Source organism: Rhamphochromis sp. 'chilingali' (genome assembly GCF_963969265.1).
Source record: "Rhamphochromis sp. 'chilingali' genome assembly, chromosome: 9".
NCBI classification, from domain to species: Eukaryota; Metazoa; Chordata; class Actinopteri; order Cichliformes; family Cichlidae; genus Rhamphochromis; species Rhamphochromis sp. 'chilingali'.
Window position 1 is genome coordinate 17,537,643 of NC_137936.1, and position 27,095 is coordinate 17,564,737.

Consider the following 27,095-nt stretch of genomic DNA (forward strand, 5'->3'; position numbering starts at 1 on the left):
ATAATGCTATCATGCTGATATATTGCAGCTTAAAAGCTTGTTTACCATGCAGTTCACCAACCACTTTGGCATGTTAGCATGAAAATATATGCAAATTAACTCCAGGCACAAATTGAAGCTTGGGTGAATCACATTAATTTTGCAGGTATGTATTCATCAGGTAAAGTATGCGTACATTTTATTGTTTTTTCTCGATGAAGACGTTCTTTTAGTAGTTTATTGATTTCTGGAGGAGAACCATCTTGCAGCTACTATCAAACTGATGACGTGATATTTCATAACATGAGTGAATTGCTGTTACAGGGATGATCAAAGCCAGAATACATCATATTTCATGCCAGTCTGTCCAGTAAGTCTTGCAATATCTGAGTCAAAGATCGGCAGTGATATCACTTAAATGCACAAATATGTCTCTAGGATAAAAACTGAGCCAAAAAAAATATTACTCCGCTTGATACAAAAGTAAAATTATTCCATTAGTAACCGATAAAATAAAAAAATAACTTCTTTGGACACAAACTGAAGTATTCTGGTTTCCCTGATCTCAACATACTCCCAATTACCTCTTGATGATGACACATAAGGCATATTTAAGTCTTGCTTTGAAATGGAATGAATAGAATAGAGTTTGATTCATTCGGAATATTTGAACTTGACAACATTTTTCTTTTGTGCGTCCCCAGCTGTATCTGTGAAATTGGAAGTATAAAAAACAAAACAAAACAAAAAACCTCATTCTTCGACTTGAGGCTGTCAAAGCATTTTTTTTCTCCTGCTTTGCAAGACATCAGTGATGTAAAACCCTACTCGTGCCACGTGTGATTGAATTTTTAAGGAGTTGTTATTGTTGCAGGAATGAACAGAAAAGAACCAAATTGCTTTTAATATTCTCATTTGTCTGAGAGAGGACATGAGAAGGATGGATAAATACAACTGATTAACGAGATGCTATTATTCTATTATACTTTTTCACCACAGTACACCCAGGGGCAATTAGTGTTATTAATATATTTTTGCAAAAAGAAAAGCAAAACGTAAAGGAGTACACACGGCTACTTTATACACACACACACACACACACACACACACACACACTGCAAATGCTTCAGAAACTGTTTTAATTTTGGATTGGGCCAAAACAAATCAAGCAAGGCCTGCATTTGACAAACTCAAATGAAAGTCAGTTCCCAAGAGCCTCTGCTAAATTGCTTTGCTAAGGAGCAATTAGAAAGGGATCTGTTGATTTTGTTTTTAAGTGGCTCTGATTGGTTGCAGAGTAGAAGGCCCTAATGTGGACACTAATGCAAAGTGACATGTGTAACAGAAGTCAGGACCTCATCACCTCTGTGGCTATTAAGACCAATTCCGATGAGACATTTCACACAAATTCACCTTGAGTCTCAGCAGTGGAGCTGGACATACAAAGTCAGTGGTATCACTCTGCCCTGCATTTCTAAACAGCATGTTTAACAGTATGGTTAAAGATTATCAAATATTAACTCTCCCAGGATTAATAATGCAGTCACGCTCTCTCATATAACTATCACTCGCATTTTTTGTTAAATAGTTCGGGTTTGTAGGCACAGTTTACCTTTATCTGCGGGTGTATAAGAACGTACTTTTGTGTGTTTATTTGAGTGGACCCTAAGTGACTTGAGAATTTCGAAGAATGTAATAAAATACTTTACTCATTAGAGTCACAACATACAGATACAAGAACAATATCCTTGTAATATCTGAGATTTAGCTTACCTTAAAGCCAGTCTGGCTCCATCCTGTCAGCACCTTTAAAGTTTACTAATTAGCATGTGCCAACTGCTTTTTGGGAATCCCCTAAAAAAAAACCTATGTGATATGGACAAACTGTCATAATTTGTAGACAAAGAGATGTGGGGGTGATTGATTTGGTTATGGGGTTGTTTTTTTTGGCTATTTATTTGCTATTTTTTGGAAAGATAGTTGAGCTAGGTTAAGTTAAGACTCTGGGCTGTAGCTGTAGTTGTGGGAGTGATATTGCTGATATCCCCAAAACAATGATCATCAGTATTATAGTCTATGGTTTGGTATAATATAACAGAGCCAGCTGAAAGTCACAGAAAACACAGCACCTGTACACTGTTGGTATAAAATGTGAAAACCCTGCAATAAATGCAGTGAAGCTTAAAATGTTCAATCTACGTTGATACTGAAAGGAGCTGATTCAGCTGAGGGGAGATTTTCTGAGGCTGGTTGTGCTAGTTTTTGTTGAATTGCAACATGCAGTATTGTAAGATGTTTCTGTTTCTCTGCCCATCCCAAGTCTAAATTATTATAAAGTTAGAAAATTACAAAACTCACAACTAGGCCAAGGCCCAAGCACTATTCAAGGAAGTGAATAATAATCATTTCAACTGCACCATCTGCACCAAAATCTAACTTCATAGTTATTAAGTCACAGAGAAACTAAACAGAAATAAAAACACACCTCTGTATTTGTCATGTATACACACACCGGCCACTTCATTACGTACATCTTGCCATTATATTGGGATGGATCCTCTTTTGCTTTTAGAACTGCTTTAAATCTTCTTGGCAAAGACTAATCTAAGTTTTGGAAACTTTCCTCAGAGATTTTGCTCCAAATTTCTGGTCTCATCCATGATGAGAATCTCTCATTCCACCACATGCCAATCGCGCTCTATTGGAATGAAATCTGGTGACTGTTGATGTAAGTTGAATGCAGTGAACGCCATGTTTAAGAAACCAGTTTGAGATTAACTAAGCTTTATCACATGGTGCGTCATTCTGGTGGAAGCAGCCATCAGAAGATTGCACACTGTGGTCATGAAGGGATGACTATGGTCAGCAACAACACTGAGGTAGGCTGTGGTGTTTGTGATAGTCATATAGTGCTAAGGAGCCCAAAGTGTGCCATGAAAAAATGTGCTACACCATTTCACCACCAGCAGCTTAAAACCTTTCATGCAAGGCACAATGAATTCATGCTCTCATGATATTTAACCTTAGCAGGAGAAATTGAGACCAGACAATGTTTTTCTAGTTTTCTATTTCCAGTTTTGGTGAGACCATGTGAACTGTAGCCTTATTAAATCACCTTTCATTCCCCAGTTTGAACCTCAGCAGGTTGTCTTGAACATGTCTGCATGCTTCAATGCACTGGCTCACTCCCAAGTGATTGGCTAATGTATTTGTAGTAAAGAGCAGCTAAACAGGTGTTCCCAATAAAGTGGCTAGTGAGTGTATATGTGCTCACAACTTCACACGTGTAAGTGTCCGTTTATTAGCGTTGGTGGAATGGGCATCTGCAGTTCCTTAGAAGTGTTTGCTGCAGTTTGGCAGAAGGTGGTGATGGTACCAAGGATGGTGTAATTATGGCATAATGTCACATCAAGGCTGTAAATGTGTTAAATGTTCAGAGGCAAGCAGCATCTGCTCTGGTTCCATCTGAAAACAGCATGAGACTGTTAATAATAACATCAGTAAAGCTCAGTTAAAAAAAATCTCTTCAAATAAAACTCCCTTGAGATCTTGTGCTCCAATAAATATTATTTTATGTGTTCCAAATAAACCGTGGGTGAACTCAAGCAAATGCTTCTGGATAAAAAAAAGGAGGCATTATCATGTCTGTGAGTGTCTCCATCTACTTCTCAGCATGCATTTTATTTCAGTATTCATCTGATCATTTCTGCCTTTTATAGTCCACCCATGTATGACCCCAAACAAGCACTGACAAGAAAAATGACATCTTATCGTCTCTTCAGCGGAGTGCAGTGCAGCAAAATCACGAGAAGACCTGCGAAAGGTAAAACAGGGGGCACATGTTTCTTTGCGACTGTTTTTCCCAGATGGTCATGTGGAGGGAGCTGTGTGATCGGAGATCTAATAAATCGGTGGATATGCTGCATCGCCATTCCTGGGAGGGAGTTGTTGCCAGAGCAACCACACCACAAGCACTGCAGGTTAATGGTGGGAAATTATGATTTGCTGGTTGCAACCTGCGCACGCACTGACTGCTGAATCAACTTTGAGCTCTCAGTGGGGGTAGCACGATGTGAGCAGTAGCGAGTTTTATACATCACAAAGGACGTAGAAAAAGTTCCAGATGGATTCTGCAAATTGGCAAATATAAGAAAAAAAAAATTATACATTTGTACTTAGACGCCCTGCAACTATACGGAATAATTCAAAATGTAAATCTAGACTAGAACATCATCTGAGATTCAGAGGATGCAGCTGTTTCCTCGTCAGCCTGCTCGCTTTTCTCTTTTTCTGCTCTCTTTCCTGCGCATCCAAAATAAATTATGCAAAATTAGTCATTATTGCTGACATGTTCTATTTGATTTTAGACTAAAATATGACCTATAATTGAATTCATTCATTTTATGTTTACTTCTGCAGGAAAACTGACTGCTAGCCTACAGAAGTGAAAGAAAATAAGGTTAATTTCTTACTTAATGCTGCCTAATTCTCGAGATCAGGGTGGTAAAAAAATAAATAAAAATCTCCTGATGCACTTTCTCACCTTTAGTTTACTGACATCAGGATGTTGACATATAGAATATTATATTGTATCCTGTGCAGAACAGGAGTTAGTCTGTTGGGTTTCCATCAACAAAGTGAAATGCATAAACCTTTTTTGTTGTTGATGGATGCAACTCAAAAAGGGCTCCACTACAATGTGAGGGGGTCTGAGGAGAATGTTCAGAACCCTCTGATTTATAGGGTTAGGGGGTGACAAATCGAAATGGTGAATGGACTGGTCCTTTCTCTTCAAAAAAAATTCAAGATTCCAACAACAAAACAAAAAGAATAACCTAAAATGCCTACTATGTGGATGTCACAAGAAGGACGCCATCATATTAACTTCCACTACCACTGAGGTTTTCTTTGGGGTCTGCTCAGTATTAAACGAATGTATGTATCTGAAGAGTCATCTGTTTCCTGGGGTCAACAGTTCATAATCCTTTTAACTGTTTGCGTTTTTCTATCAACAGTCCATCATAACCATGTGAAATGGTTGAACACTGCAGTATTTCATCAGTGGTACACAAATCCAAACTTGGTCTACTAATGTGGAATGGAGAATCTATAAAAGCTTTGATAAAAACCAATAAAATGGCAAAAGTGTCTTTGTGCTGACAATGTATATACATATATCTGCAATTATCTCCTTAATTCTTTTGTAAAAGAGCAAACCCTGCACGTGACATCCTTGCACACATTCTTGCACACATTGATGATAACATCTGTTCTCCGTAGCTGTAGTTTGGATGAAGTACCTGACAGGCAGTGCCCAGACTTGCAGCTCAAACAGAAAGTGATGAAACAGTGTCATTTTCACGGCTCCCGCAAGAAAAGGAGGGAGGAGGAGGAGGCGGCGGAGGAGCAAGAATGAATCCAAAGAAGTGACAGTTGTGTAGGAAATATGTATCTTTCTTAAATTCCCAAAATGGACTCCTGTGTTTGTGTGAAGAGTTTGCGTATTACTTGCCTTATGCCTAAATCTGTTTCCACGTCAGTGTGGGGACTCGCCTTCCGTATGTGGATAAAAGAAAATCCCTATGATGTAAACAGTTTAATTTAATGCTGAAGATCTGGTCAAAGGGTTCTGGTAATGTTCAAGTTGAGTGATTCTTAAACTTCAGAAGCTCCACAAGCCACAAAGTTCACACCCAGCAGCCAAAAATCATTAACAATTCAATTATAATAAAAAATTACATTATCATTATATCACTGAACCTAGCTTCTCTTCATGTTTTTCTCCAGGTCATCCATGCCTGCAGCGACTCCATGTTCCACCAGTTAGTCTTGAGAAACCATTGGGTAAGGTCCAGTGTGTAAAGATGGTAAAAGTCCAGGAATTCAATGTTAGTCATTAAACTTCCGAGTCTGTGCGTGTGTATGTGTGCGCGCGCGCATGCACATGGAAGAGAGAGCTAGGGAAATGGGGGAAGAAGTGGGGTGACTAGATCCACTTTAAAGTCCATTTCAATTCATAATTATTATGAATTATTAACTCCGAGCTCGTGGCAGACAAAAGATTTTCTACCAAACACGTTCACACATTTTTTTCACTGGTGATAACTACTTTTCAGTAAGGTTTACCCGAAGAGTGAAAATACGCACAATGTTTAAGCGCTCAACAATAACACTAATAATCTAAAAAGAAAACATCGAAATAGTCTCAGTGTAGTCACATGTCATTGTTTCCTCAGCCTGAGGTTCAATCACAACATAATACGCGCATCGCAGTTTACGGCCGGTAGGGTGGGATTTTCGTTCCCATGGTTGTGATGACAGAACAGATGGTGAGGCTGCTTGTTTGGGCACCAGAGTCGGTGTCAGAGGCTTTTCTGTCCAGCTGACCTGTACAGGGCAGCTGCTCTCTGGAAGCTGCGCGCTGCTGCTTTTCACTGCTGAAGTATCGCCTGTCGCCGTGTCTCAAACACCAGTTGGAGTAGAAGGGGAGCGAAAAGCCGGGGTACGGGGTGCTTTGCTACAAAATCTCTTCGTTCGGGTTCACATCTGTATTCGAAAACATAGTTTGCGTCGCTCAGTCACCTTCCTGGAGTGGCGGATGCTGCATGGGTCACATACAGTAGCCTGCAGCATTCTTTGGTACGGAGGATTCGGCGCTTCGTAGGTGAGAGCAAAACGCCTGTTTATTTTATGCATGTGCTGATGTTTTTCGGTGCATGCCCATAGAACAGCTCGGGCGATTTTCTTAATTTCTGACTTGTATGACGGCATTAATATTTTAATCCGTTTCAGAACGATACAGATGAAGTCATCATTTTGCAGTTCTTAAAAAGATTTGAGAGCTGCACTGTTCAACAAAGATCCAATGTGACAATAATGGATTCTCGTTAAGAGACAAGACTGATTTGATTGCCCGAACAAACGGAAATATAGATTATTCAATAATAGTAATATTAAAAAAAAAAAAATAATAATAATAATATTAAGGTTTATCGATGTTTGGACGTTATCATTCTGCGGTGTGTGCTCAGTCAGTCTTATCAATAAAATGCTTTTTTTGCTGTGATTTTTCGAGGAGATTGCGCTCTGCAGTCAGTCTCTACAGGGCATATCTTCATTATGAGCCGTTCCAAGTCTAGACAATCATCAATGTGTGACGTTAGGACGCAGGAAAACAAAGAAAACATGAACCAAACCTGGTGTTAAAAATGGCTTTAAGTGAAATTATTTCTGATTTAATTGTTATAGTTTTCTCCATAAAAGATCTAAATACATCTCTACATGGATGTTGTTAAACGCGCAGTATTGCAGACTTTCCACTGTAGTTGGTTGAACTAACAATGTAGTGTAACATTTAACATTTACACATACTTACCCGGTGCAGTGCAGAGTGCACTGGGGCAGCTGAGTAGTATTCACCTCTCTCCCCACACACACACACACACACACACACACACACACACACACACACACACATATATATATATATATATATATATATATATACACACACACACATATTTATATATGTGCATGCCAAATAAGGGTGAGGAAATGAATCCTTAGGAAGTGTGTGAAATTATGACAAGGAGAGGAAAGGAGACAGACAACCCTGTGTTTCTACTAAAAAGAAAGCGGGGGGGGGGGGGGGGGGGTCTGCATTGTTCAGGTCACCTTTGTCAAGTTGGCTCTGTTGTTTCAGCTGCTGCACTACAGAGCACCTGTTACTGAGGTCACTAATGCGGCACCAAGGGTTGAGGATCATAACTGTTTATTACAAACGTCTGGTTGAGTTTTGTCATCTTGTTTACACAGACAAAAAGATTGTGCATGATTTGCACACTGCCAATCTTCCAGCAAATGCAAGCACACAACTTTGTGTAGTCGCCCAACGAGCCAGTGATATGAAAGCTGTGGATCCCCCCCCCGAATCTTAGCATCAACAATGCACAGTGACGTATCTCCTCAGCTGGTAACAGGGAGTGTGAGAAAATACCGACACAAAGACACGACTTGGTGTGTCTGTGCGCCATTGTGCGCCATAGGGCTACCGCTGCAGCATGTTCTGGAGCTGCAGTTCCCACAGTGGTGGAGGGGAGTTGCGGGTGTCAACAGCTTGACCTTATTCCTTTGAGAGTGTGATGTGAATTCAAACATGGGAACGCAATGAGCCATTAAAGGTCTTGTCGTTTTGTTGTGACTGAATGAGTGTTTTTATTTTATTTCATTATCAGTATATGTTTTTTCACACTCTACATAGTACTTTAAAAAGCCTTTTTAAAATAAAATATGATGCTCGGTCAATTTAAAGATTAAGTATGTCATTAAAAACAAACTAAAACACTGAAAATGTAGGTAAAAATAAGAAATAGTAAATGAACTAAGTTTGTGAAGACTTATTGTCCATTCGATGCAAACCACATTCATTCACAACATTTTTATTGTACACATGCAGTCTTCACTGTCCCTTCCCACATGTAAACTCACACATAATAAAGAAGCACATTTCCTAAAATTCCACTCAAAAGAATTAATATTGGCACGATTTCTTTGCTCTGTGCAGTAGGTCAATTTAAACAGAGAAAGTTAATTTCCCTTGACCTCTGAGTCTTTCCAAATAGGGATTCCCCAGAGATTAGAGACCTTGGCATGTCACTATGATTAATCGATACTCCAATGACAACATATTGGCTTTTCACACACGCTGCAACTTTAAGGAGAGCTGAGGTGGAGAGGGAGAGTGTGGACAAAAAAAAGGGACAGAAAAAAAAATAAAGCCAAAGAAGAAAAATTGTGTCAAGATCCATCTCTGTTCCACAGGGAAATAAGCCTCCTGTATGGATTTGCGGTAAATGGAAATACAGAGACAATTTGCTGCTCTGCGACTTTTAACCTTCAGTGGATTCTGAAGAAATCATGCAGCGTACTTTTCCGTGATTCCATACATACTATTCGATTTTGTCATTGCTCCTTGAGTCCTGTGGCGTTTTCAGCTCCTCCTGTAGTCTTCGAGCTCTCCACCTTCTCTCTCTTTGCGCTCTGTCTTTTTCCTGACTGGTTGGACATGCATCCCTCTCAGCTACACCTCTGCAATCAGCAGCTGCACCAAAGCCCTCTATGATGTGAAGTGAGACACTTGCATACTAATGGAGCAGAAACAGGATGTCTCTCAGGCAGGCCAGCACAGTGAGGACATGAAGAAAACATCAGGCGGCATTGCTTAGGTTTCAGTGCCACATTACAGCTCTGGATTGATGCTGTTTGTCATGGCAAACTCGAAGCATTAGTAAATGAATAAGTGTCTTATTATAATATAGCGTATGGTGATGCATGTGCAAAGTATAGTTTTATTTATTGGTTCCTCTGCGAGGGCAGTGTTTTCCTTGCACATATGGTTGGCTGTTTAATCATACCAGTGGGTTTCTATTGCACCAGCCCAAGTTTTTACTGGCATATTTCATTCGCTGCCTGATGGCACTAATAGCTGTCTTCTCATATCTTTGGTTATGGAACAAATGCCGGTGGCATAGCCGTTGCCATGGTGATGGCATGTCTGTGAGCCTGTTGTGTGGCTGCTGATACAGAAACACTGCTCACATTTTGCACCCAGTGAAACGGGCCCCAGAAACAGATGGGTGAAAGAATTGCCTCCTGTGAAAAATGATGTGGTGCGCTATCAAGTGAGGTCCCTCCTGGCTGTGCCAGGGGCATATGGTGAAATATAATATTAGCGGCAATTCTTAGAAGGGCGTAAAATCAAATGAACTGAAATTACTCATAAAACAACACAAGTGTCATGATTTTTATTCAATCAAAGTGTTTTCAAATCCCCTCTTTAATGTCTGTGATTGAAAACAACGACTGCCAGGTGCACCCATAAAGACTTGCATGCCGCAGATCTAAAGAGAAATGATCTTGCATCTGATTGCAGGTTTGTTTTCCTTCAGGGGCTCTCATTATCTCGCCACTTGTATTGTCCAAAGAAAATGTCTTATAAATAGATTTATGGAGCCTTAACATAGAACAGACAAACTTCGTTATGTGCCGCAATTACATCCTGCTGTCATGCTTCGGACCCTCAGGGCCAATGAACCTCTGAAGGTTCAGCTGAACCAAGTGCAGACCAATTGTAGATTCCGTGCAGCAATTGTAGATGGTTGTTGACGCATTTTATATATATAATGTGAACTTGGATTAAAACCTCATAACTACTGGGTGTGCTGTGAGAGTAAATCCCTCAGCTTGAGCCTTCAGTTTAGACAGTCAGCTGGATAATGCCGAGCTACTGAAGGATTTTTCTTCCTCCTTCTAGTGTTCTGAGTATGCATGCATGTAAAAATCAGCAAGTTAAATAAGAATAGGCAAGGACGGGTATGTGTCGGGGGATGTGTTGCGATGGGACGAAAAATGTATTTTATGTGAAAGTGTAGATCCAAATGTAAGAAGAAATATGTTTCATACAATATCTGTGCTCTCTGCTGCCACAGCCGAGTGATTAGCAATAGATTTTCAGCATAAAGGTGCTCGTACCCAAGAGGTGCAGCCCTGCTGTGGCAGTGAGTGTATTATATTATATCTCAAACCGAATCTCTGCTGCATCCCTGAGAGCAGTGAAAACAAAAGTTCATAAAGTTGTCCACCACCCACCCTCTTGTTGATATGATCTGGTAGGACTTTACAAGTCCTCTGTTGCAGTTTAAATTGTGAGACTGAAGTGTGTTGCCCACTACAGAATATATAGTTATCATGAGGAAGTTGTACGTGGAGCTTCTCAGTTACAGAAGCAGTCTATAAGACTGCACAGAACACACAAGCTGTGTAGAAAACTGTAAGAATGTGCATTAAAGGCCATAACACTCTGACACAATGTATGCAAAAAAAGCGATGGACATAGATTAAAGTTATCCTTCAAACACGTTAGTAAGAGTAGCAGTGAGCAGGGGGTCAGAGCAGCAGGCTGCATGGCTTAGCACTGGACCAGCAAAGGCTCGATGTTATGAACAGGTGGGAAGCCATTCCAATCACTTCAGCAGAACTGGTCCGTGGCCAACAATATGTGTGTGTGTGGGTTGAGCGGAGAGAGTGTACGTGTAAATTTGTGTACTGCAATCATTATGAAGCAAACTACCAGTGAAAAAGAGCATATGTGCCCAACAAAACTTCCCAGGGTCAATAAGGTCAACACGTACACACAGCAAGACATAGGTGGGGACCGGATGCTGACTCCCACAGTGTTGCCAGGCTGCCAGAAACCTAGTGGCAGGTGTCTGAGTTTTATGGCCTCAGCATGAAAACAAACATCACTCCTCCTGTCTTCTCCAATTTAATACCCGAGCAACGCAACACATGGAGCAAGAGAGAGAGGACAGATAAATGTGTTATCGAGGAGATTTCTACATATATTTATAGGCAAGTAATTAAAATGAAGAACATATGACTGGATTATTTAAATGATGGATGATTAAAAGCAGAAGGAGAAGCCACATGTTCAGAGTTTTCTAATCAGGATCTATGAATAGTAGGCACACGTTCCTGCTGCCTCACTTTAGTCACACTGAGAGAATCATTAGATCGGATAGTGTGTGACCAGGTCACTGCAGAGATCAGCCACCTGATCCAAGGTAGCATATGAATTCTTTTGAGAAACTGGGGTGAGCGCTGAAGCTTTAATGCTTAAACTTTCTGTGGTATATTTCCTCTATTTGACTGAATTTGCCTTTTTTTTGTATGTGCAGTTCCTCTCCTCTGCTGCATTTCAATTTCTAGAAACAACTTATTTCTCGACATGGCACAGGCTTTTATTCTGTATCTGTCAAGCAGTTTTTACATTATGGTGTATGCGATGTTAAGGGAAAAACAGCGAGAATCTGTCAACACATCGCAAAGCGTGAACAGACACCATATGAAAGGTGAGGGAAAACAATCTGTATCTATTTTATGTTAATATCTGAGGAACCTGCTACTTACGATCTGAAATAAATGTTACCCATCTCGCACACACACACACACACACACACACACACACACACACACACACACACACACACACACACACACACACACACACACACACACACACACACACACACACACACACGCACACGCATGCACAAACTCAACCTCAGTATGTGAGGATCAAAACAAGCGTTAGTGTTAGTCACACTGGAAGCTGAAACTGCAGTTGTTTGTTTTAGTGAAAGAAAGCCAAGAGCCTCTTTTGCTTTCCCATTTCTCTGTCTTCTATTATAGGAATAAATGGAGATTTCCTTTCAGTTGTTTAGGATGCGTACCGACACATAGACACAAACACAACCTCACATACAGACAAGATACCGTGTCTGCACGTGCAAAACTAGCTAAAAGAAGAATGTTATTTTTCTAGTTTGTAACAGTATAGAGGAATTCTTTTTATTTGTTCAAAGAAACTGACAGCAGTTCCTCATTCTCAACACTCATATTGCTTGTCTGTGCCGGTCATTCTTAGTAATATTTGTCAGACTGGGTGACATCAGACTGTAGAACAAAAGCAAAAAAGCATAAAATCTTAAAAATGCGCTGGTGGCTCAGGATGACAGTCAGCTCATCTTAATCTCAACAAACCTGGACGTGCACAGTTATACAGCGGGCCCACAGCTCAAACTTTTTTTGTGACTGCCTACCATGGGTCTTTATCATAAGCAGTGAGTGATTAACAGTGAAGAGCACTCACTCCCAGTATATTAAGCCTGTTGTGTAATGGGCTCACAGCCAGAGTTGCCGGCTGCTCCCACCCTGCTCGCTCGTTGAAGAGGATAACTGAAACTAAGCTGGTATGCAGATAATCTAACCAAACCAGAGAGAGAGAGCGAGAGAAAACATTTTCATAATCTCCAAGGAGACAGATACATCAAGGAGGCACAGGCAAAAACAAACCTATCATCCTACGTGCTGAAAAGTGTAGTGCTCAGTCTAAAAATGTTGCCTCTTTCTCCCTGTTAGTTAACCTGCTTGGGTAAAATGGCAGTTTTAGTGAAGGAGGAGCAAGATTTTAAATACGTTGCAATGCCTTGTGATTTCATTGCTGTAACACTAAAGCTTTACATGTAAATAAAGAGTGCCTCGCTCAAGAGCAAATTTCAAGCAGTCCTTTGGGATGACTTGTTTCAGCTGAAGTTCATTTCAAGATCTCAAATTAATTAAACACACTTCTGCTTATTATCAGTTATGTCTGGATGTGTGAGCTACAATTTAAAATGATGATAAATTCCTATGTGACTCAAGGGGAACCACATGAATTTGACAGATTCTTTCTGCCCTGTTAGACACATCATTTTAAATATCCCTAAACATCTGTGAGGTGCTGGTATGGAAATGTGACGTGTCTCATTTTTTTCCATCATCTTGAAATTAATAATGAACTCATTACTTTCTCACTTCATTCTGTTATGCCGTTTTTCAATTTTCCCCCCCAGTTACTTATATCCCTTAACAGCTGCTTTACTCTTTTTCTTTTTCAGGTCAAAACCTCAAGTTGAAGTTTGGATCTAATGCCTGTCCTGCCTGTCTTTTGCAAACTCCGTCCTCTTGGTTAGAAATCACTATTCTCAACCTACAGCAGCTAGCTACAAAGGAGACTAATGCTTATTAACCGTACCCTTATATCCTCCTCCCAAACGCTGCCTCTCATTTAAGCCTTTTGTGAGCAGGGAGAGGAGACAACATGGCGCTCAGCTGTCAGCCTTGGCCTCCTCTAATCTGGTTGTGCATAGGATTGCTTCTTTGCTTTCTGTCACCGGCACACGGCAAAGATTGCCCTCATTTGTGTGTTTGCGAGATCCGCCCTTGGTTCACCCCTCAGTCAACCTACAAGGAGGCAACTACAGTGGATTGCAATGATCTAAGGCTAACACACATCCCTACCAACCTGTCAGTGGATACCCAAGTGTTACTGCTCCAAAGCAACGCCATCTCTCGTACCAGCGGAGAGCTGGAGGTACTGTTTAACTTGACGGAGCTAGATTTATCCCAAAACAACTTTAGCACTGTGGAAGCTGTCGGCCTCACAAGCATGAACCACCTGACCACCCTGCATCTAGAGGAGAACCAGATCACGCAGCTGCCAGACCACTGCCTGCAAAACCTCTCCAACCTTCAGGAGCTCTACATCAACCACAACCAGATAAGCTCCATCTCCCCTCGAGCATTTGCAGGACTGCACAGTCTGCTGCGCCTCCACCTTAACTCCAACAGGCTCCATGTCATAGATAGCCGCTGGTTTGAAGAAACACCCAATCTTGAGATTCTCATGATTGGGGAGAATCCAGTTATTGGCCTCCTAGACATGAACTTCAAGCCCCTAGTAAGGCTGAGAAGTCTGGTTCTGGCTGGAATGGATCTCACTGATGTTCCACCCGATGCATTTGTAGGTTTAGATAATTTGGAGAGCATTTCTTTCTATGACAACAAATTGGTCAGTATCCCCCAACTGGCCCTTCAGAAACTTCCCAATCTCAAGTTCTTGGATTTAAACAAGAATCCAGTCCAGAAAATTCAAGAAGGAGACTTCAGAAACATGCTACGTCTGAAGGAGCTGGGCATCAACAACATGATGGAGTTAGTGTCTATTGACCGTTATGCTATGGACAACCTCCCAGAACTGACTAAACTAGAGGCAACCAACAACCCGAAGCTGTCTTATATCCACAGGTTTGCATTCAGGGATATGCCATCCCTTGAGAGTCTGATGCTTAATAATAATGCTCTTACTGCCCTTTACAAGCAAACTGTGGATGTGTTGCCAAATCTGCGGGAGATCAGTCTCCACAGCAACCCATTGCGGTGTGATTGTGTCATACAGTGGATGAGTTCCAACAGGACCACGGTGCGCTTCATGGAGCCCTTGACTATGCTGTGCACCTCCCCACCAGAATTTAGAGGTCAACGAGTCAGAGAGTTCAGGCTGCTGGAGTCAACGGAGCAGTGTCTTCCCCTTATATCCCATGAAACCTTTCCCAGCCACTTGAATCTAGAGCTGGGCATGAGCGTGAGCCTGGACTGCCGGGCAATGGCTGAACCAAATCCAGATATATACTGGGTGACTCCTCTTGGAAACAAAATCACAATGGACACTGTGTCAGAGCGCTATCACTTGAGCAGCGAGGGCACCCTGCGGCTTTCTCACGTGCAGGTGCAAGATTCTGGTCGTTACACCTGCGTGGCCCAGAACACTGAAGGGGCCGACACACGGGTCGCCACCATCCGCATAAATGGAACCCTGCTCGACAGCGCTCAGGTGATGAAGATTTATGTCAAGCAGACGGAGTCACACTCCATCTTGGTGTCCTGGAAAGTCAACTCTAATGTCATGTCCTCGAACCTGAAGTGGGCTTCGGCCACCATGAAGATTGACAATCCACACATCACCTACACAGCCCGTGTCCCTGTAGATGTCCACGAGTACAACCTCACGCACCTTCAACCTGCCACCGAGTACGAGGTATGCCTCACTGTCTCCAACATCCACCTGCAGACACACAAGTCTTGCGTTAATGTGACAACACGTAGCGCTACCTTTGCCCTGGACCTGACAGACCAGCACCCAAGCGCAGCTGTGCTAGCTGTCATGTCAACCATGTTGCTCTTCCTCAGTCTGGCCACTGTGGGCATCTACATGGCCCGAAGATGGAAGAGGAAAAATTACCACCACTCCTTGAAGAAATACATGCTGAAGACATCCTCCATTCCACTTAACGAGCTCTACCCTCCACTCATTAACTTATGGGAGGCTGACGGTGAGAAGGACAAAGATGGGAGCACAGAGGGAAAACCCTCTCCTGTTGACACCACACGCAGTTATTACATGTGGTGAGGATTCACTGAGGATTTATTGTCTCCAGCAGCACAACGACACACTTTTGCCATTTTGGGGCAAAAGTTGACTAAAGTTGCAATTTTTTTGTATTCTCAGCTTTGCTAATAAGAGGCAGAGTGATCAAGTGCAGGATTTTTATTAGTATAGCGTATCGCCTTTGTTTGATTCTTTCTAACGTTCTGGACTTTCCAAGATGGCAGCTGTAGTTAGCCTCCAGGTTGTCTTAGTTGCTCTGCTCTGTTTCTGTGGTACATTTTTGACTCACTTATTTTTGGGAAGCTTCTACAGCAGCAGGGTCGATGAACTTCTTCCAGCATTACTAGAAATGTTTCTTTCTCGGTTTTGTAAAACAGTTAATCTGTTGCGCACTGATAGATAAAGGAGTTTGTACAAACTTCGAAGCTGACAATGGGGTTTAGACTTGTTAAACTGTCTACTGAATGTTAGCAATTGTGCAGTAATGTTGTATCAACTATATCTTTGAACTTTCTAATTTACAGCGCAAGATATTAGGATTTTAGTTTGCAGATAAATGTGATGTTAAATGCTAGAAATGCAAATGTTTGATAAGTACCTTTTGACTTCTTTTTCCTTAAGGTGCACTAGAAGCCTTTTGACTTTTTGTTCATTCTTTTATTTGGCTAGACATTTGTTGGCTGCTTAGTTTATTATTTTCACATGCAACATGTATACTAAACACGTTAAAATAAATAACATTTTGATTCTTTTACAGAACTTTGGGAGTTTTCTGTGACTCTTTGGCATTAGAATTGCATCTGTTCGCTTTAGATTAACAGTGTTAGTGGTTGATGACACATGCTGTATTTAGGCTCTGAATCTCATGTCTTAATAAATGGTACTGTAAACTCTCAGTTCCACAGATAGACGTGAATGTGTGCTGCCCTCTGGTGGATGCTACATATTAAAACTAATCATGTTTAATATGGCTGTTTATCAAAGCTTTTACTTTCAGTACATAACTAATACAACATACAAAAAAGAGGAAATACTGCTTTATTACAACAACTTTATAATGGAAATATATGAAACAGTGATTTTGAGCAAAAAAAGTACAAGTTTCTATAATGATTTTACAGCAAAGTCATTTTCTGTACATTAAGATTTACTTTCAGCACAACCAGCTTTTAGCTGATAATGGCAACAATAAAAAAAAACCCACACTAATCTGTTCCAGTGAAAGGTACAGTAACTTGAATTATTAATATTTTTCCCACCAGTGCTCAAAGGTGGCCAGAGAAAGCTTTTCCATTCATTTCTTATGAAAACATCTGAAAAACTATAAAAAGTGAGAATACTGTGAACATATATCATAGTAGAGAAGATTTACTGTCCATCATATTCAGATGTTTGGCAATGAGATCACAGATCACAGGTTGCATGTCCTTCCTGCATAGTCAACAACAGGTTTACGCAGCAGCTTCAGTAAAAGTGTGTTTAAGACAAGCAGGTGAGATTATCGTTTCTCCTGAGAAACACAGCGGAAACCAAGATTAGAAGCTGAGCTGTCCGGTGTATTTTGGCTTCTTGCTGCACAGCGATACCTGTAACAGTAAGACTGAAAAAGGGGGGGAACGGGGGGGAAATGTACTGTGAATGAACTGAATAATGTCAGTAACAGACACTGCTTTGTGATATTTTACTGTTTGATAGTCAAGACTACTGATATTAATCTTGTAGAAAACCTGCTTATGCACAGTCTCCAATCACTGACCTCTCGGGTCCCTCACATGTGTAACTATAATGTGAAACAAGAAGAAAACTGTGGCCAGTCAACATGTGACAAGGCTGTCACTAGCATCAAAAGCCCCATGAACCAGAAAGGAAAGAATGAATACATCTATCCCTTTGTTATCCCACAGGTGGAGAGTAACAGAGAGCAGAGAGCTACCCTACTTCCTCTTAGAAATGCTAATATCAGTTGTCTGGATTCAGTGTTTCCAACAATAACATGGTTTCTCCAACAGCCAGAACCGCTTTACTTTCACTGATCACTTTATTCCAAAAAATCCCACAAAATCCCAGTGAGTGAGGCCCTTGGTATATTAAACAAATAAATAATTAACCACGTTTTAAATTTCAGATTTAAAAAACTGGATGTTTAACATAATTTTTTTCATACCCTGTGGCACATGTATGACCCTCCCTTCTTCACTTTATCTTTGCCTGAGGGAGGCCCCGTCTGAAAGAGAGCAATGGTAGATAATAATTACAGAAAAAGAAAAAATCAACACCCACGACAATTACAAAAGCTTGAATGTAATCTGCCATTACTGGGTTGCGTTGCGGGTCCGTGGTGTGATGCACAGTCCACCAGTCTGCTGTCCATTCCCATGCATTCCCCACCATGTCGTACAGACCAAAAGCATTGGGAGGAAAGGACATCACCTGTAGGGTATAAGGGCACTACTGTCACTTTACTGCAATGTTTTTAAAAATACATTATTGTTAATATTATCATTTCTAATTTCTAAATTCTACACTAATTCTAAAAGTAGTCTAATCTATCTATCTAAAGGATATTTAAGCCCTGTGGCTTGAAGAACTATTGTGCATGAATATTTGTGTCTTTCAATGGTACACACAGTATATTATGGTAATTAGAACACGCTAATGCTACAGTATTATTTGGCCTGTTAGTGCTGCTGACAAACTGATATCCTTAATCACAGTGAGAAAATAAAATGAATAAATACATAAATAATAAAAACTATATCAACTTTTGTGAACATAAATTAGACATGAAATACCAATGATATGATACTATTATGAGGCGCTATAGGTTTTAAATGCATAAAACGGGTCATTTTAGCCCCTTGCCAAGTAGTTTCTAGAAAACATGATGACACTATAATATCTGATATAGATAAGAATCTTTAAACTTATTTTGGTTGCTTAACTCCTCCCAGTATAGAAGGAGTTTGTAGACAAAGGAACAAACACAGAGATTTTCTTTTATAGTAAGATACTGTTCATTGTTGTTAAAATAACTTGCAAAAAAGATGACTGCAGAAAATTGTATATTTACACATGCACAGATTTTTAAGTTACGTAAACAAAAAAAAGTGTCAAGTTAGTGAAGCTGAGGGTTGACTTTACAGGTTTGATGGGTTCAGTGACATTCTTGGAAAAAAGACTGGGCATTTACATGGTAGATGGAAACTGAAAAGCTTTGTTATCTTAATGCAGAAAGCAGAATGTTGAAACACAAATCAAACCTCTAAACCCGCTGGACAACTAAAGGGATTTCTTAACTGAGCTCAAGTTCCCCTATTACTTCAACATCAGTGACTGCCTTTTACCCTAACAAGGTGACATAATGCAGATTAGAATATCATTTTACATCAACACCGTATACTCTTAAAGATTTCACACAGAAATCGGATATTCAGGATTCATACTAGAATTGGAACTATGAAGTTGCCTCTGTGAAGAAAGACTGGATTTATGTTGTCTTTTTGTAATCTATGTAATCTCTCAAGGCTGCAAGCTTCTTTTGTGACTTCATCGAGCTTTGGAATGCGTAATTATGTCTAGTATTTTCCTGGGCCAAACTTTTTCTGACTAAACCTGAAATATGAGATCCCTCAACACACCCATAATTATGGCATTTCTTCATTCTTGCTTGTGTCTCTTACCGGTGAAGTTTTGATATACCCATCTTCTCCAGAGTTGTGTGTGGGGAAGTCTCCCTGCCAGAGGTTAGCAAAGTGTTGTCCTTTAGGGTTCAACTTGTTTCCCCATGGATAAAGTCTAAATGTAGGCGTGGTATACCAGGAAAGTAATCTGAGACATATTTCATGTAGGAAATGCACATTTTCAAACATCTTTCACAGAAAAGTTCCTTTTGCATTTGTGCTTATGAATCTTCTGCTCACTTTGGTCATACGTTGTTATTATTCCCATTTTTGAATGCACATTTCAGACTAGAGGTTTGTTAGTATTTCCCCCTCTTATAAACTGTGTGTTAAGCAACTGTAACAAAGCAGTTTCCCTACATGGATCAATAATGTGTTTTCTGATTATGATGCATCATCATCATCATCAGTTAACATCTTACCTGTCTTTCAGGCCACCCCTGCAGGCATACTCCCACTCTGCTTCTGTAGGGAGTCTCTTGTTAGCCCAGGAGCAGTAGGCAACAGCATCTATCCACGAGACATGCAAAACAGGATGATGGAGCCTAAAAAACACAGATTTAAAGTAATTTACCGAGCTCTTATCATCTTTTCATAAATAAAAGAAGAGTGAAGGTTTGATGCTTGATAGGTGTTTTATATAAATGTGGAGCGTATTATTGAAAACATTATGAAGTTTTTAGTAAAAGAGAGTTTTTCTACCTGTCTGTGATGTTGGAGTCTGGGCCCTCAGGGTGCCTCCAGGAGGCTCCTTTGACTGGAAGCCACCAAGGGGCAGCAGCCACCTAACAACAAATGGTAGTAACAGTTGTTACGGACCGCATTATGCTTTTCACACTTTCTTTTCTGTTTTTCTCTTGCAAAGCCCACTGATGTGCAACTCCTCAAACAACAGGCCATTTTCAACACTCTTAAACAGTTGTAGTATAAATCATCACGTCCAGCTAAAGACAAAAACGTGCTCTCTGAAGGTGCTGGGTTAAAACTAAAATGTAATTATTTAAATGAATAAAACATACTGTGCTGCATTTATAAAATGCAATCCCTGTCAAAGGCTGCCTTATTTATTTTAATATTATTTGACTGGAGCAGCTTACAGTTCCCAAGAACAACATTTGTCATGATGCTAATATTGATGCTGTGCTGCTAATTTTTAATATATCTAAAATGTTGAATGTAAATATGTGAGATATATTATATTAAAGTGGTCATTTATACATTTATGACTTTATTTTAGGTTCAGATAGCTATAGAGAAACATGCATGTGCACAATAATTGTTGTAAAGACCCACCTTTTAGCACATCCCAGCCCACCCACTCACTCACTTCACCAGATGCACCTTGTTTAGTTCTCTCACCTTTGATTGGGTGTGGTGCTTGTCCTTAATTGCACTCACCTGTCACACATTATATAAGGACTGCATTCACTTTTGGCTCACTCTTTTATAATAAAATATGTGTAACTTTAATAACAGCATCACACTTTTAGAATAAAGAACTTTGTTGCCAAAATCCAACAAATGTATAACTTTCAAACTGGGACTCTTTGGGAAATAATTAGCAGTAATTAGTGAAGTTATTGTGCCATATGGGTAAATGTGTGGAAGCCTCTAGGTTTGAGGGTCATACAGAAGACTTCTATAGGTAAACCTGTCAAGCTGTAGGTATGTAATGAACACACAGTGAAAACTAGAAACATCAGGAAGCATCAAACAACAATCTCTTGGAAATGTTCTGTCCAAAACCACAAAAACTATCTTTAGCACGCTCCAAAGTTCATCGACTCATGTTGCTGCTGAAGTGTGGTAAAAGTCTTCAGTCCTGTGTGCATAAAAATAAAAATACTGGAAGCTGCCAGTGCTACCCCTCCGCCTCCTAGTAAATACACCTAAAACATCAACTTAAAATTTCTACATTACTTCTTTATCAAGTTACTGCATTTACAGACTTGTGTATTCACGCCACCTGCCTGCCCACCTAGCGGGGTGACGACAGTACCCCCATCAACCTTTTACAGCTGACAGGTAAAAACTGTTTAAGGTGACTTTCTGTGAAGGAGGTGCTTTGAGGCTTCTTCCTATTTGGCATGATATTTTTATTTTTTATTCTTGCAAAGCACACGACTGTAGGTGAAACTGTCACATGCCGAAGAACTGGATTATCAAGCCTCTGGGCATTTGATAAACAAATTAGCCACATTTTGTCATGCAGCAAGCTAACATTAGGGTTTTCCATCTGTTGTGGGGACCCTGACATCAAAAATAAAGCCGATCCACTGTGTCCTCAGATTCAGAGCATGCATAAAGACTCCTGTGTTTCCTCTTTTGCTGCCAAAAACAGAAAATTTGGCGTGCTTTTCTTGTGACTGGGACATTTTAGAGTGTGAGAAGTGGCTCAAAAAAGGGTGGACTGCTCATACCTTTGTTTGAGGGCATATAAAATAGCCACAAGGTGGGCATGATGAAAATGTGATATAGAGAACTCAAAGGAGAAAAGCATGGGGTTCAAATGAAACCTTTGACCTAGCTCAGCATCAGTGTTGTTTGTGGGAGAGAAAAACTCCCTTTGGGAACTTTAGCTACATGTACTTATATGAACAAAAAAGCTTTTTTACACATAAACATTTACAGACATCTAAACACAGCATGAAAGCCTGTGAGGTTACATTTATTACAACACTTTATATTTACTGTTGTCTACTAAACATAGTGTGTGAACTTGGACCTCTAGTCCTGCAAGCTACCAATATCTATGTGTAAGCAATAAATAGTTTGTTAGATCGTTGCATAAGTGCAAACTAATGTAGAGCACATCTTTGACTGTGTGCTCGTTTTGTGCAGTGAAATCGAAAGCATGACATGTAGCCTGCACATGTCTTCCTTCAAAGCTACAACTGATGTAGCAGGTAAAAAGTGAGCTGCACAGGTAAGTCGCCTGCTCAGTGGTACACTTACTGCTTGAGTGACTTGGCTTTTCACTGGCTCATTCAAAAGTCCCTCAAAAACAAACGAGTCTCCAAATTTCTCTGCCTAAAAATCAGAAAAGACACAGATTTTATGGGCAAAAAACAACACCAGGATAATGAAAACCACTCACAGAAAAATATTGTTTTATTTTTTAAATATTTTTTAAAACCTCAGTCACATATCCTGTCGCAAGGACGAAGCTCTGAAACTGTTGGTTAGTGACTTCATGGATGTCTATGTTGAAGGAGTCCACATACACCACTCTCTGGGGGCCCTCACCGTCTGGGGGGATGCCTGGGTTGTCTGTTCCCATCAGGAACTCCCCTCCAGAAATCTGCACCATCTGCACGGAACAAGTACAATTTTTATTTACATATGCAAACAAACTGTGCTAGAAACTGGAATGTAGATTCAGGATTAATAACTCTTATGAGCTACAAGATCATAACAACCAATAAAGAACACAATAAAACAATGAAGATCTATAATATATCTAGTAAAAATCTAAGTTATTAGCCACCTATAAATAATAGAAATACTAGTAGAAATAAAAAAAAATATGACACCAGAGTGCCACAAATGTGCAATATTAAGAGGGTAACTTACAGGAAACAAAGGCTAGGCTGTCAAACTTCCTGCTTCTGCATTCAAGTCATATTTACAGCACATGGTGTTATGGTTTATTTAAACACACAACTAAAATTAGCACATATGTGGACACAATTTTGCAACCCTTGGTTTTGGTGTTAATCGACAGATCTGTGTTGCAGCTGATTGGCTACAAGGCCTTGCTTATGCATGGGAACCTCAGGAGGCCTAATAGTTCCAAGAACGATCAGATTCGACTTTGGTAACAACTTTATGACATTTTGCACGCATAACCTTATCTCCACACTCTCACAAAATAGCGGTGTTTTTTTTTTTTTTTCTGTAACAGGAGTCGCAACATACCGGACTTTGTGTTTCCCGCTCATTGTCCTGCACCTGATTCGTCCTGTCATTTGCGTCTTTGGAGTATTTGAGATCAGGATCTGTGGAAGCTGCTTTACCCTCATCCTCGTCCAAGGGATCCACAGTTGGAGCGTCTCTAGTCAGCTTATCACAACCGCAGCCCGCCGCTCTTTCCGGGCCTGGAGGTTCTGCGCTACATGAACTCTGAAGACACAACACTTTGCTCACACATCCAAATATGAACAATAAGGTGAAATAACGCAACATTTTGATGGTTTGTTTCCAAGGCATAGCTCAGGGTCCATGCATGATGTTGACACTGTTGCTTCCGTAAAGTCACGTGGTCAGTCAGCTGGCTACAGTGTAACAAAACGTAACCCTTTCCTTCCCGAAGTGAATGTTTGCTGTGGACTAAACTCTGTTAATCCACAAAAACACTGCAAATTCTGATCACGGCTCGCAAATACAGCTACATCCGGGGGTGTATGATGATATTAATACAATCGCTTATCTGAAATACACTTCAATGACTTATTCGCCCAAAATCACACAGATTTTGACCTTTCTGTTTTGTTTTGTTTTTTTTACAGAAAAATAGACTTCTTCGTATAAATCTGGGCAGCGCAGTAGCAGGAGTGATAACCCAGCTCAGATTTTCTTAGCGGTAGGATGGGGCGACGTGGACATCATTTCCCAGCTATCAACACTACGGCCGCTTGAGAAGAAGAAGTGGAAGTGAGCCAGGCAGTTCAACCAGCCAGTGCCTGCCTGCCTCAGTGAGCACAAGCTGCGGGAGCACTGAGAGGCGCGGAAAGGTGTCCGAGCTGTCAAAAAACTGGATTATTACAGTCGCTGACGCCTGGATGTCATCCCCCGGCCCGGAGGAGAGGAGAACCGCAGTCATGTTGTCTTAGCTGGCCCAGAGAAAGCTAAATACCCGAGCACAGCCGAGGTAAAGTTGAGAGCTTAACTTGAGCAGTTTGCCATCATCCTCCTTTCATATGTCTATCTTCTCGCAGCGGAAAGGGGGAAAAAGGATTTAGTTCTCCTTAAATGGTTAAAAAAACCTCAGAGCTCAAAAGTGGCGCTTTTTAGTGAATAATACTTTTGTTGAAGAGAAGCCCAACAAGATTGTATCACGGTCGGGTGGCTCTTACACCGACAATGATTTCGGGCTGCTGTGAAGCAATGTGATAGTGAGCCGCGATTACAATGCTAACGCTGGATGTGCTTTCTCAAGTTTCGCTGGCGCTTCGGTGCTTAGATGAATAAGATCCGAACTTTTGCTGTGTGATCGTTGATCGTTTGGTCGGGCTTGCAACAGACGGCGGTCGGAAAGCTACCAGAATAACTTGTTATGGGGCTTTATCGACCTCAGTGAGAGGCAGTGCTTAAAAAAAGAAAAAAGAAAAACACACAGGCAGATAACCTGAGTGGAGGGGACCTGCATTGCTCTCTATCAGCTTTCAGTGGCCATGACCTGTTGCAGGTGCATAAACCTCGCTGGCAGCTGCAGCTCCTAAACATGTAAGGCGCAGCACAACACCAGCGGGGCTACAGTAACATCTAATAGACATTTTCTCTTCCTCTCTATGCAAATCCTTGCAGCCTGACAGTTGTGTTTGTGTAGTCTCCACCTGCAAGGGAACCCGCTCTCTGAAAACTGCTTCTAACTTGGAACTATTAATTTGCATATGGATACTGAATAAATGCATGATGGTATGTGTCCATGACAGGCATGTTATATTAAATGATCTAATAATATCCATATTTTCTCCCAATTTCTCCTATACAGGTGCTCCCTTGTGTGCCAAACATGTCGGACAAAATGTCCAGTTTCCTACACATTGGGGACATCTGCTCCCTGTATGCAGAGGGATCAACCAATGGTTTCATCAGCACCCTAGGGTATGTCCCTGTGCCTGTGTGGAGGGCCCACTTCACACTTTTCTTAAAAAATGCTGCACAGTCATGATACTGAGCCAGCAGTTTTTGGAAGGGAGGAAATCACACTTGTAGTAGCAACTGTTAACCATTTTGATGACAAAGTCGAGAACAAGCACATTTCTTCCCTTTAGTCCGATGCCTGTGTATGCACGTGTTTGCTTACACGCAGCGACAGGGTCATCATTTGGTCTCGGAATGGGATTAAGTAGTGAATGTAATTTGTTGCAACAAATGCAAAAAACATGCAGATTATGCTAAAGTTTGGGGCAGGCCTGGGTTGGAAGGGTGGAGTTAGAAGACAATAAATGGTCTGGTGGTACTGTTGGCAAGCCACTCATTTGCCCACACAGTCACAGCATCATTTTCCTCCATCAATTCTCCTTACTTGTAAAATGCATATTTTTGATATGGTCTGTCTGTTGGGATTACTTACACTGGCTTACTGCTTGAAATACTGGCCTTAGGATATGACAGAAATATCACAAGCGCAGTAAGATTCAGTTGTGCTGCTTTTAACCTCTCCCCTTTGTTCTGAATCTAAACAAAGCAACAAGAGAAAGTTTGCATTAATGTTTTTGCTGGTATGAACCATCAGGAAATCACAAGACGGTAAACCATGGCATTAGCATTAGTAATGGTATCAGGGCTATCTGCTCAGTGTCCTGGACCTCCCCTCCTGGCTCATGAAAAATGGAATGACCTACAGCGAAGACTGAGTCACTATAGAGACATTGTGGCCTTTCTGGAGTTCATGTGCTTCCCACATAGACACACACACGCACGCACATGCTAGCACATGTATTTAGAAAATTGTCATGACGGTTTTGGCCAGAAGCCATCCTCTCCACGCATAAACACCAACTCAGCAGCAGATCAACTGCCCTTAAAGTAAGACACCATACTGAGAAAATTCTGTACACATTAACTCTTTTTCTTCACTCAAATAGCAGTCCAAGTCAACAGCTGCAGAGGGGAGGGGACTATATGAGCAAATGAAAGGCTACATTTTTCTTTTTCTTCTTTTTTTGGGGGGGAAAATGCTGCTGTGTGCATTGAGTATTTAGCAGGACCCATCCTGTTTGTGCAGAGGTGTAACTATTAAACTTGTGTTAATAACTGACCTCTGTGAAAGCGAAGTTGCGTGAAGCATGCTCATGTGACGACCCCCCCCCCCCCCCCAAGTACAGTAAGGAGTTTTGATGCCAGATTAACTTCAGCAGAGCTTAGCGTTGATTCAGTAAGACTCCACTGAAGGGCTGCAACACCGTGTTTCCAAAAGATACTCCCTCATTTGGTGTTTTGACAATACTGGTGTTGAAAACTGACTAACATGTTGATCCAAAGGCTAATTCTCGTAGTAAATTAGGTTTAGATCTGGTAACTGCAAAGGTCAGCGCATGTGATTCATGTTATTTTCAGCAACAACTTTGTGTTGATTTGCAGTTAGTATTCCTTCTAAGGGGTCAGGGAGATTAGAGCTTCCACAGTATAGTGGAGCAGTTGAATGCCTTCACTTTTGAGGTGAAAAAGTGCGAGTTTTTCCTTTAATTTGGCACTCTGCTGTTATTTGTCTTAACACGCATGGGTATGTTCGCCCTTTGTAGTCGGTCTTGTTCCTCGAGATGTGCAGGCTGATGGAACAGTGAGGTCTGTTTGGGCAACTTCAGAAGGCTGAAAGTGGATGTGGGATTTGGCCTGTGTCCAGACAAGTGTTATTCTAAGCCAGTGAAAGCTAAATTTGTCAC

General features: G+C 40.9%; 3 protein-coding genes across 7 annotated transcripts in view; 2 read left to right on the forward strand and 1 right to left on the reverse strand.

The window, feature by feature from the left end:
* Nucleotides 1-6,305: 6,305 nt before the first annotated feature.
* On the forward strand, nt 6,306-16,564 carry LOC308403379 (leucine-rich repeat neuronal protein 1-like). Of its 2 annotated transcripts, none has more exons than XM_080892724.1 (2): nt 6,306-6,643; nt 13,476-16,564. In XM_080892724.1, exon 2 carries the CDS (start codon nt 13,679-13,681, stop codon nt 15,824-15,826), a length of 2,148 nt encoding a protein of 715 aa, XP_080748850.1. In that variant the 5' UTR covers nt 6,306-6,643; nt 13,476-13,678; the 3' UTR covers nt 15,827-16,564. The 2 variants fall into 2 exon arrangements, with proteins under 2 accessions (XP_080748850.1, XP_080748851.1); XM_080892725.1 differs by having other exon boundaries at nt 6,306-6,481.
* A 278-nt stretch (nt 16,565-16,842) lies between these two features.
* sumf1 (sulfatase modifying factor 1) lies at nt 16,843-23,753 on the reverse strand. The gene is made up of 9 exons (XM_080892726.1): nt 23,404-23,753; nt 22,622-22,795; nt 22,441-22,515; nt 20,188-20,270; nt 19,908-20,030; nt 19,486-19,600; nt 18,122-18,235; nt 17,970-18,029; nt 16,843-17,405 (listed from the first exon to the last, which is right to left on the reverse strand). The coding sequence occupies exons 1-9, from the start codon at nt 23,692-23,694 to the stop codon at nt 17,304-17,306; spliced, it is 1,137 nt and encodes a 378-aa protein (XP_080748852.1). The 5' UTR covers nt 23,695-23,753; the 3' UTR covers nt 16,843-17,303.
* Nucleotides 23,754-23,876: 123 nt separating this feature from the next.
* Nucleotides 23,877-27,095, forward strand: part of LOC308403378 (inositol 1,4,5-trisphosphate-gated calcium channel ITPR1) — a 76,274-nt gene continuing 73,055 nt past the window's right edge. For all 4 annotated transcript variants that reach the window (XM_080892720.1, XM_080892721.1, XM_080892722.1 and 1 more), the window contains exons 1-2: nt 23,877-24,355; nt 25,199-25,311. In XM_080892720.1, coding sequence (XP_080748846.1) covers nt 25,220-25,311 — 92 coding nt within the window. In that variant the 5' untranslated portion in view covers nt 23,877-24,355; nt 25,199-25,219. The remainder of the gene's footprint in view (nt 24,356-25,198; nt 25,312-27,095) is intronic.